Genomic DNA, 12,204 nt, shown 5'->3' on the forward strand with positions numbered 1-12,204 from the left:
CTGTGGTACACAGTGGGGGGGGGGGGGGGGGAGTTTCCCAGGTCCATGCATCACTCTCCTGCCATATTTTTTCCACAAAACAGCAGGGGTGGAAGGAGGAGATCGATGCCGATCGCTCCGTGGGGGATATGGAGTTTGTAAGATTTCCTGGAGACAAATGCGGACTCCGGCGTGACAAACTGCAGGACTTACGGCCGGCTTTTATTTTTCACCCACCGACTCCAAGTCTCCCATCTTCTTCCAGGCTCTGGTTCCTCTCCCGACTGCTGGAACGCTGTCCCTCCAGGATCTGTTATCTGCTCTGGGAAACAGGAGCACGCCCCTGCCCCTTATCTCTGCTGTGCGATTCCCGGCCATGCCTTGGCAAGCCAGCCCTCCACGTTCCCGCTCTCTTATCAGGAATCCTCGCCTCCTCTCACACACTCTATCCACTTCTCACACCAGTGCTGATCTGCCCCCCTCCCTCCCACCGCCCCCCAGGATCAGCTGTCCTGAGAGATTAAGTGCTTATTGCTCACTCGTCCCCAATAACACTTTTATTTTTCCCAGAATCCCAATCTGCACCACCACTCAGATTTAAACGTGCCACCAGTTTACATGCATCTGTTCATTAGAAAAGGCATCAGGACCCCCTGCTATGGGGGCTGGGGGGGCTGGATTCAGATGATGATGGGCTCCACCAAGGATGAGGCAAGATGTGGGATGTCCCCATGCGGGAGGGAACTTTAATGGGGTACCGCAGAACAACCCCCCCCCCCCCCCGACTCACTGGATCCCAGTCCCACTGGGAGGCTACAGCACTCCCTCACTGGCCCCTGCGGCAGCACCACATTCCGGAAACCATGGCAACACTGCGGCGTTATCAAACAAACACAGAGGGAGCCGTTCATACATGCGAGGGGGGGGGGGGGGGCACGCTCCGTGACACAGACAGAGAGGAGCGGCTTGAAACCAGAAACCAGAGGGGGCGCTGTGTCAGACTCAAAATACCAACGTTTGTATAGAAATCTATAAAAGAAAAGTCTGGTTAATGCATGGAAAAGGGCACAACAGATTGATCAGACGTATGTAAAACTTCAACCTTTCAATCTTACGTTACTATTTTTTCCAAAAAGTTTTTCCTTCTATTACCAACCTCACTATGATCCATAACTCTATCGCTGACCCTACAATAGGCAATCTGACGCAAGACAAAGCATGGAAAATTCAAAGATGGCAGCTTACATAAATGACATGACTTCAGATTGCGGAAGGAGACCGCGACACCTGGAGGAAACCGCACGTGAATACGGGAAGATGGCGCTGGCTGTACAGGCAAACAGCCACGGCTGGGACTGTCCCACAAGGCTGGAGCTGCGAGGCTGTGGCTCAGCTCGCTGACCCTATGCTGAGTCGCCGCGCTCAAGTTGTCTGAATCTGGAGTTTAGCTGTGAAGGAAAATGAGTTCGGACTTTCCTGCAGTGGAAACCACGTGTCCAGTTCTCCGCTGTGTTCGCACCATATTCACCCGCCAAAAAAGAGTCGGGTCTTAGTCTAGCTGTGGAGGAAAGGATTGTGGGACCGAGGGCTGTGAAGATGTGAGGGCGGGGTCTGTTGAGAACGTATGTTTACCACAGCCCCCCCCACCCCACCACCTGGAAATGGTCCAAGACGTGCCGGCAATGAACACTCCAGGAGTGGATGCATTTACCGGGTCAGCTGCAGTTTGTTCCTATAAGTCACTTCAAGCTGGTTGTTGAATATCTAACCCCCCCCCCCCACAATGCCCCTTTCCAAGATAGGGGTCCTGTGTCGGTTTAAAAAATTCTATCAGTTGCAGAGGGAAACACAAGCAAAAGAGAGATTCAGCTGTGATAGCATCTGGGACAGAGAGGAAGACGAGATGTCCTCCGTAAAAGGTGAACCCCCCCCCTCCTCCCCCCTTCACTATTGGGTGTGGCCCAGAATGTAACGTGAAGCATTCTTCATGTCCAATCCCACGGTCTGCCGGCAGCGATAAACCGTAACGAAAGCTGGGAAATGGGTCACCACTGGAAGACTGATGAAGTATCAGACATAAACACGCTACCTCACCGCCGTCCTGACCGGCGTCCAAATAACGGCGCTTCATCCACACTGCACAAGCACATCCAGCACTTACAAGGCAGCTCGTCTCTGCACTATTTACAGGTGTGATAGTTTGTTATTTAAACACCAAAAGGCAACGATTCACTTATATACTGTCACGTTAAAGGAGAAGACCTCCCTCCGTGGCTCCATGTGACACCTGGCTTAACTACGTGTGTTTATTTTAGTCACAGTCTCACAGATGCAGCTTCAGGATAGCGGTTCTGCTAATGCGGGCGTGAGGTCTGTGTCTTTTGACCCCGACTGATGTTACCGAAGCCGAAAGGCACAACCTGGCTGATGTCCGCTGGAAATCTAAAGCACCATGACCGCACACGACAACAACGACAAAGAATACCGATAGGAAACAGCGAAACAAGTAACGTCAACGAGCCACAGAAGAGGCAGAAAGGCAAAAAAAAACAACAAAACAAAAGCGAAAAGAATGTAAAGCACCGTGAACTAAAATGCCACAAACAAAAAAAAAGGCAAACTGCGACATAAACAACAGCAAGCTATGAAAATGCCTCAACGAAAAGAATAAAAAAAACAAGCAAAGAGACGTGAATGAAGATAACGGCAACAAAGGAAGAGAAAAAAACAAAAGTGGAGCCACAAAAAAAAATAATGGCAGCGTGTAAAACGACGAAAATGCCAGACAAAAATAAAAATTAATAAAAAAAAACTGAATTCTGACATCATAAACAAACCACGCAAACAGGTCCCCGCTAAAAACAATTTAGTGAGCTTCAGACAAAAAGAACGAGCGCTCCCCACGGTCCACCTCAGACTGCATCTTTCTATCTGGGGCAGAGAGAAACACCCCCCCCCCCCCAAAATGTATTTGTGACCAGTGTAGCCGATGCTGTCTGTCTTTATACCTCATGGGGAATCGTTAGTCCAGGAGTGACTAAGGTAAGGGCTGTTTGTACCTCTCCCAAAAATGCCCTGCTCTGGTTTCTAAACAAAACTGAGAAGAAAACGAAGGAGTTAATTTTCCCCCAGAAGGTACATTTTACTTCCACTTTGGGGAATGTTTTTTATTTTTATTTGTTTTTATGCCAGAGTTCGCTGCCTCATCCAGAATAGGGTTGCACTCTGAAAGCTTCTAATCTGTAGATGTTTGCAGTAATTTCAGCTTGTTCTGTCCAGTAACAAGGTGGATGAACCTGTTTGAAGTGCTGTGTGCAGGATGCAGAACTGCAGGCCTCACGGAGCCACAGTATCAAAGGCTCATAACTCTAATTTACGGCATGCGTCGCTGTGCACGGGAGCACCAACGTGTGGGCTGCTGCACGAATGAATGCAAATGCAATGATACTGATAATATCCTGCGCTCGCTCGTTAAAGGAAGCACCCCGTCGCCCTAAATGTGACCTCGGCGGGTTCTGAACCTGCAGGCTGGTTCCAAGCAGCGTCTCTACTCCATCCTTACACGGCACAGCTGAAAAGCAGCGTCTCTACTCCATCCTTACACGGCACAGCTGAAAAGCAGCGTCTCTACTCCATCCTTACACGGCACAGCTGAAAAGCAGCGTCTCTACTCCATCCTTACACGGCACAGCTAAAAAGCAGCGTCTCTACTCCATCCTTACACGGCACAGCTGAAAAGCAGCGTCTCTACTCCATCCTTACACGGCACAGCTAAAAAGCAGCGTCTCTACTCCATCCTTACACGGCACAGCCGAAAATGCCGTTAATTCAGCACAAGTAACTATATTTGCTCTTGACAAGTAATGCTGCCACCCTCCCCCCCCCCCCCCACACACCCCCACGGCACCTGTGACTCACCGTGCCGAAGCTGGGGAAGAGGTTGATGGTGGCATTCAGAGGAAAAGGGAGGAGCTGTTTCATCTCTAGGGAGGGCTGGATGGCTGGCAGGGGGGGGCGGAGCAGGGAGGGCAGGATGGTGCTGTGGCCGGCGTTACCTGCACGGGTGCATCGAGAACATTAACAGATCTACCCCAGCGATGACGGAACAACATCCAGACCGGAACGATTCCTAAACCGACTGACCAAATGGAAACGCATCATATAGGAAAGACTCCAACAAAGAGGTATATGTTGAAAAGTACGACACAGTCGTATAAAGCGATCTGTAGAGATTATGAGAACATCGGGGTGTCCTGGGCTGGCATTTTCATAAACGAATCTTTTCATAAACAAACTGTAGACAACAACTGAGACGCGGCACATTTCTCCCAGATGCTCTGCTGTCACGCGCAGTGAGCTGCCAGCGAGAGGCCAAGTGTCTGTCGTTAGGGGGAGGGGGGCGGAGGACTGAGGGACAGATCAGACAACAAGACTCACGAACGATCCACATTTTAAAGGCATTAACATTTTGCATTTCTTAACCTCCTGGTCCTGCACATGAATAAAATGGAAATCCTTCTGGCCGCCAAACTCGAGTGGTGATTGGGAGACATGCCCGGAACGTGCTCATCTCGCACCATCCTCATCTTTTAATTAAGTGAGCCAATCAGGCGACCCGCTCCAGCAACCCCATCACTGATCTCATCACAGAGATGTACGCCGCGTTCCTTTAAAACGAGCTCCAAGACGATAAAAACACAACCTTGCGTCCTTTACACTCTTACGGCCCTTTTAAATTTTACATTCAATGTTGTGCCAAATAATCATTTATTAAACCACTTCAGATTTAATATGCATGAAAGTGCCCACAATGCACCTGAAACAACAACATGAATATCTTATACGGCATACACCGTGGGAACACATGTGCACCTGAAATTAATGTCTCTTTTCTTCTGGTCCACAAAGTTTGCACAGGAGGTATTTTGTTTTGCTTTGATTAAAACGACAAAGCCAACAGACTTGAGAAATGCTGGATAATTCAGTCAGGATGGCATGTTATGGTTAACTTAATGAGGAATAGGGCATTTGCCAGAGAATACACACAGTGTTAATTAGGTCTATTTAATCTAATCACGGAAAGCCACAAAAGACTTTATTTGTGTTGAACATCCCAGCACCTTATTTGCCATGACAGAATAGTGCGAGGAATGAGGCCCAGGTCATTACGGCGCCACCTTCTGTTTGTTTGCCGTAATAATTCTCTAAGGGGAGAGGAATGCTGGTTGGCTGTTTGAGATCTCTAATTAAACAAGGCAGCAAAGAGTTTCATATCAGAAAGGTGTTCTTAAAATAGTTTAAAAACCTGGAACGTTGTCCGTTGTTTGAAGAACTGGAAAAGAAAGCACATTCCGGCATTGCCGTTTAGACTATCATCCAGAGATTACTAAATGCTACACGTGTAACAAATGCATGCAGCAGCATGTGTGTCAGACACACAATGCCTTGGGGGGGGGGAACAGCGCAGCTTGGGGGAGGGACCCCATATTTCCACCTGGAGATGAAGCCCCCGCGGGCAAACCATCAAGGAAATTTGGTCGGCTCTCCGCAAACCGCAGGTTGCCCCATTCCTAAGAACTCTTGGGGAGATGCAGAGGAAAGCTATACTGTGGGCGACATGCTTACAGTCTTTGTGGAGCGAAGGTCTCTCACACGCATGTGCTGCACAAGGAAACTACAGAAGCGGAGCGGAAAAAATCCTGAGGCCTCCCAAGAAGAGGGCTCCGTCTCAGTAAGTTAGGGAAAAAAGGCGTTATGGAATCCGCATTTCTCAGGCCGCGCCATGCGAGGACACGTCTCCAGCATGTAGCTGACATCAGCCCTAAGATGTCAGTCAGCTCCTACTCAGTCACCTTCAGCAGACAAATACGAAGCAGCGCCAAGATTAGGCAGGTCTGTGGAAGCTCATCACACGTTTCCGCTTCACCGATTTGCTGGTGGGTGGCTTGGTGGGGGTGGGGCTGTTGGAGGGACACGCGTGTTGGCGTGGAGTCTTTCGTCTTCCTCCCCTGCTCCTCTGGGTTTCCAGCAGCCACTCAGGTTCCATTCTGCAGTCCCGAAGCCTGCAGTTTGGTGACCTGGCATCGCTAAGCCGCCCAGAAGCACAGTAGGGACATGGATACCCTGCCAGATCCAGGGAGCCCGGCGTTTTACAGGGGCTACTGAACGCGCAAAATCTGCAGCTGCGCCCCTGGAGCCGCTCACCGCGCATGCACCCTGCGACGGACCAGCGCCCCATCCAGGGTCTCCCCTGCCTCATGCCCTGTGCTTCCCAGGGTAGGACATGCAGAAGAAGGTCCCGCAATACTAAGTCCACGGATCAGATCACCCTCCTGCCTCCCAGGGCCGATTGTGGGGGTGCCCATTCCGCTAAATTAAGTGACAGTGCCCCCCCCTGCTTGCCCGTGCACTGCAGCAGCCCTGTCTACACTGCAGCAGCCCTGTCTACACTGCACCAGCCCTGTCTACACTGCAGCAGCCCTGTCTACACTGCACCAGCCCTGTCTACACTGCACCAGCCCTGTCTACACTGCACCATTTCCTGCTTTTCTGGGGCTTTGGCTCTGCATTCCTGCCGCTAGCATAAAGCTGCATTCGGTCTCGCTATCTCACAAGTGCATGATCGGTGTGCTCTCCTCACCGCGGTGTTTTCCTGGAATCCCCCCCCCCCCCGCCCCCCACTCTGTGACATTACGTTCTCCAGCTCCCTGCTTCCAAAACCGTCATTCACAAAAACTGCTGCTGTCCCAGTACTGTGTCCCAGTACAGTGTCCCAGTACAGTACTGTACTGCCAAGGGGACAATCCGAAAATGGAAAGGGCCCCGACAGCAACACAGAAAGTCTTTTGTAAGTGCATGATGTGTCATTTGGGGATGGAAAAGAGGGGAAATTTAGACAATTAAATGATTTAATGAGAAATGCTGTGAAAGAATAAATAATGAGAGAACTGATGCTATCTAGAGACATATAGTCCTTGAATCACTGGGGTATGCAAAGACCCCATTTGTCACCGAAACATAAGCCCAAGTTTACTGACTGATTCCATATTAAAAGTCACAAACAGTAATGGAATTTCCTCGGAATTCTCGGCTCCGATCGCTTTCAGCATCACAGCTGACCGCCTGCTCTCCATAGTAACGCAAAAACCTAAAAATAAAAGCGACAGTCACGGCGTCCTATTAGGGCGACAGGGTGCATTCTGGGAATGAGACGACCACACACCATGCTGGTGAATAGCTCTGATTGCATGCCACCACAAAGGCGACCAGAGTACAAACCTACGGCCGCCCATCTGAGGGGCGCGAACTCGAAAACAAACCGAGTCGACCGCAAGGCGTGTAAGTTTAGGGGCAGACAACTGTTTTGTCAGATAATCAGAAGAGTATAATAACTCTGCAATCAGACGCAGCAAACAATCAGAGGGAATCTCACAAGACCCCTAATTGGATTACGGTGCCCTAAGGGGAAGCTCTGAGGGAGACAGACAGATGAAGTGCAAAGACGTCTAACCACTGAAGTGGAGTCTGTGCATAAATGAGGAAGTAGCCCTAAGGCCAGAACAGGACACTGCTGACACCAGCCCAAATAACACCATACAGCCTTTTAATGGCACCGCAAAATGATCAAACAAGACACGTTTTGATGGGGAAGAAACCCATAAATATATAATCCTGTGTAAAGAGACTAAAATAAAAAGACATTTTAGAAGGTATTTTGTCCCACATATTAGAAACAGACTACAACAATATAGAAGAAGGAAAATGATTCTCATTTCAAACTCTATGGAGCCAAAGTGAGTGTGACTTTTTTGACATAGACAGACACGTTTGAGCCCCCGGATATAAAATACCTGACATTATGGCAGCCTGTTAACACAGATTACGGATGATCTGTAGATACACAGGAAGTGGAACTGAGAGTACAGGGGGAGGGGGTGACAGCACGCTTTTTTTTAAATGAACATCTTGACCTGTTCACAACCCCCCCCCCCGCAGTCCGCGCCATCTGCCGTTGCCATGTCCGGTCCCGCATGGACAAGCGTTCCAGCTCCTCCAACAAGTGCACCCACCCTCCACCCCCCCTGGGCCCCCGCGGACTGGGACGATTGAAAGCCGCAACAAGTAACATAGGTTTGGGCCTCACCGGATTGGCTGAGGGCTTGAGACATCGCTGGTCAAAGCACATGTGACACTACAGGCAAGCGTCTGAGACAAAGTGAAACTGGCTGCCATAGTCCGCACCCCCAGAAGATGGCGCACTAAGCGGCCGCCTGTGCCTAATGGATTACCCGGCACTGGCAATGAGGTGAAGCACGATTGTGATCTAACCTTTCTCTAGTTCGATTCCCCAAATTGTCCTCCAAATGTGTTTCGCGTGTCTGTTTAGTGCGACTCAGTGGATATGGATCAGTGCTATAAAAATGGGTATAAGCTTATCTCTTACCTTTACAGGCAAAGACACTGAGCTGGTCTGAATGATGGACTCCTGGTTAAAACCACATTGTTTCAGAACACAGAGGAAGATGCTGCCACAGTGACACCAGGAGAGCCATGCATACTGGCCACCCATGGTGCTGCACGTCAGGAAGTTCAACGTGTCGCATGGCACACATGCTCCTAATCTCTCCGCCCAGGGGGGGGGGGGCTGTTTTTGCATCAGATAGCTGAGAGACGACGCACAAAGCAAAGTTTTATAATGTCGCGTCTCTATACCTGTCGTGATAAATGAATTATTGCCTACAATCGCCCAACAAGCTTGGTCGATGGACAACACCCCCCCCCCCCCCCTTCCTCTTCCATATTCCAGGCCCCCATCTCAAGGAATGCCGTTCCATGTCTCCCAGCCTGGCTAATGGAGGGTGACCTATTGCTGCGCTCGTCACTTTAAGGGCGGCTGACAATCACATTCCAGACAGAAGGGGTGGGACTGTCCTACCATTTTTAGGCAAAGCTACTGTCACAAGACCAGGGTTCCCCCATTTCGGTCCTTGGGGACCTGCAGACCCTCCATGCTTTTGCTTAGGGAGCTGGGAAGGAGCAAAAACATGGACTGTCTAGCAGGGAGCAAAAAATGTGAACAGGGTTAGGAAACACTGCACAAGACCATCGCAGTTTCAGACAGATATAGAGTGACGCAAGCAGTATTTTAAGTATTTAAAACCTTAAAATATCGTGCCGTGTGCTTCTTTTGGACAAAAATCATGTTCATATGATTAAACACATATACACCTTAAACACATAAAGAATGCACTAAAGCAGGTATAGGAATCAGGTAGGCAGGCCTGTGTCGTGTGGTTCATGGGTGATTTCCATTAATGTTAATGCCTACATTAAACAAGAAAGTCCAAAAGCTATCAACTTCAATCTCAAAAGCAGGCAGTGAGATGCTGAGTCTGAGCATAACTGATTACAATATAGTACCAGAACCCAGTAACAACAACAACATCCTTACAGCGTAGAGGTCGCCTGAGCCCATAATGCCCCACGGCAACGGACATTCGGAGGGTCGTAAAATGTCAAGTTCTGCAGCAATGCAAAGACATTCTATATTAATTTTCATTTGGCCTTTACATTTACAAGTCAATGCTAAATGCAATACATTGTTTTGTAAATAATTAAACGATAATACGGCACATCTCACCATTGAACTACACAGCCACTAATTGCTGAGGGTGTAATTCTTTGCCTCAAACGGTTGAATCCGCAGCGGTGAATCCCGGAATCCTACGCCGCCAATACAGACTGTTTTGCCATAACGTATATTTTACTTAAAAGGTGAAAAGTGGGCAGTGCAAACTGCTGCGCTGCTCCGCTGTGCCGTATATTTTAGTTAAAAGGTTAACAGGGAGCAGCACGGACTGTGCTGCGCTGCCTTACGCCGTACAGTATATTAGCTAAAAAGTGAATCGTAGACAGTCACACTCTCCATGCAGCGGTGCTATAAATAATTGTGTTGATTCTATTATATTTGTATTGGCGGTCTATACATAGACGCAGATATATACGCGGTATTACATCATGCTAGGTCAAATACCTATAATTTGTTATTAATTGCGGATTGCAATTCAGGTAAAAGTTAAGAAGTTCAGCGTCCTTAGCGGGATCCTACTGCAATACAGTGAAATTCAGAAACAGGCCTATTTTTTACGTGAAGTATAACAGATTTGTGCTTTAACACCAAATCGGATCCTTTTATGGCGCAGGTGGGGTAGCCTATACACCCATTGCGGGAATCTCCCGCATCATAAGTCCACCAGTTGTCAATGTTTATTTAATCAATGAAAGGATTTTTAACTCTCTATCCTGTAGCCTATGTCTTAGGGTATGATGCCATCCCAGAATTGTTCATTCAGGTGCAGTTATCTCCTGAACAGAACTATTTTGCCAATAACTAACGCCGGGAAAATGCTGGTCGTTTCAAGAAAAACAATTTTTTTTAAATGAATTGGTCGCGTACCATTTGGCATTTAGGCTATATTGCGTTAAGACCTCTGCTTTGCATATGTTAGAGACTCGCTTCTGTACAAGCGCAGGCCGAGATTCATACATGTTTATGCATGCAGTCTTAATAAAATACATTCTGTTATGGGAATGTCTTCTTGTTACTTCCTTACTGTTCTCTCCTCATGGTAGAAAATCGTCCGCAAGTCCGAAAAGGGTATCAGAGTAGCCCAGAGAGCAACATTAGGCATGATAAGACAATAATACAGGCACGTGCTCACTTTCGTTCGCTTTTGAACTGTCACAAAGGCGCGGGAGATTTTTTTTTTTGCAACATTCACACATACATATATTCACGAACTTCCTTATGTGGTCGTCCGTTGTAAACTGCACGTGTTGTAATCTCAGTTACTGGTCTTTATATAATAAATGCATACTTTTCTGGGATTTTATCATCAAACACCGTATTACGCGCTGTTGAAAATATGCGCAACTTTTCGTGTATTTTTGAAATACAATTACTATCGGCGCTAAATTAAGGGGATTTGGTCACAATAATAATTTGTATCATTCGGAATTGGTGGTCGTTAGTCACGCACAATTGATTCGATATATATCTTGCCACAATTTTGAGTATCATTGGTGACTATAGCCTGTTTGTCGTGTGTAGGTCGTATGCAATTTGAGTTTATTTAAACAATTAATAACGTTGTGTTTTTAATTTTTAATGCAATCTTAACCACAATTACAAATTGGAATACAGTCGTTTTACAATGTGCAGTTACTATCGGGTATGCTGTGAAATTATCATTATTTTGCCAAAGCGTTTATTTTTCTTAAAAACTTCGGAACTAGTAGCCTGTTTAATCAACCGGCAGTCTTGAAGCTTGTCTGAAGTTAAACCCGGTTAATGGGAGAATAACATACGCTTAGCGCCGAAAACAACAGGACGTCGGATTTCAAACGCGACTTATTTTGTTTATTTGTTTTATATAACGCTGATGTGCAGCAGAACTACGCGATTCCTTAACGACGCACTACCACGGCATATGGTCCTCCTTTGCAAGATGTTCACGCTCAACCTTCAACGACCACGCAATCGAGAAAAGATATATAAAATTATATATGTAGCATGGGTAAGTCACTCACCAAAATACATGCTTCTCTTCATCAATTGCACATTTAAGCTAAAATCCACTCTTCTCCGGGTCCACGGTGACTTCAGAGCAAGTGGACAGGCGCCGCGGACACGCTCCGGTCTGACTCGCACAGTGATCCGTGTGGTGAGCCCATCTCTCTCGCAGCTTGTACCCGATCACTGTCCGCTCTCCTCTCTCCCACTGACTGTACGGTGGGCTGTCTCTCATCCTCTCCCCTTTCTGCCGCCCCTCCCCACACCCCTCACTCATACACAACACACACACACACACGCACGCAATATTCTCACAATTAAAGTCACTGCAATCCCGTATTACCTTAACACACCATTGCATGATCAAATAAACAACACAACAAACAGATATTAATTCGCCAACTGGAAACAGAACGGCAGACCATGAGATGTTTATTTTTCTTTTTGCTCTCAGTTCATAAAAAGCTTCAAATGGGCTTTTTGATGCAATCTACAGAACAGTTATTTGGTGTAATGCTGGTATAGAATCTGTTTGCTTTCCACAAGGCCGTTAGTAGGTTAATTACTCGTTTCAAGGGTACATTTCTGACTCTCCGAATTTCATCACCTTAAGTACTATGCAATTGAATGCGCCGTCGTTAGATAAAAAAAAC

General features: G+C 47.5%; 1 protein-coding gene across 3 annotated transcripts in view; it reads right to left on the minus strand.

Annotated features, from left to right (window-relative positions):
* LOC111842835 (zinc finger protein 385D-like) overlaps positions 1–11,788 on the minus strand; it is a 31,735-nt gene extending 19,947 nt beyond the window's left edge. Inside the window, exons 1-2 of one of the 3 annotated variants that reach the window (XM_023809870.2) lie at positions 11,569–11,788; positions 3,898–4,034 (exon numbers count right to left, since the gene is read on the minus strand). In XM_023809870.2, the coding sequence (XP_023665638.2) occupies positions 3,898–4,034; positions 11,569–11,590 (159 nt within the window). In that variant the 5' untranslated portion in view covers positions 11,591–11,788. Of the gene's footprint in view, positions 1–3,897; positions 4,035–9,619; positions 9,880–11,568 lie in introns of those variants that run through there. The other 2 variants (XM_072705766.1, XM_023809873.2) reach the window with 2 other exon arrangements.
* Between the last annotated feature and the right edge of the window lie 416 nt (positions 11,789–12,204).

Source organism: Paramormyrops kingsleyae, chromosome 23, assembly GCF_048594095.1.
Source record: "Paramormyrops kingsleyae isolate MSU_618 chromosome 23, PKINGS_0.4, whole genome shotgun sequence".
Taxonomy (NCBI): domain Eukaryota; kingdom Metazoa; phylum Chordata; class Actinopteri; order Osteoglossiformes; family Mormyridae; genus Paramormyrops; species Paramormyrops kingsleyae.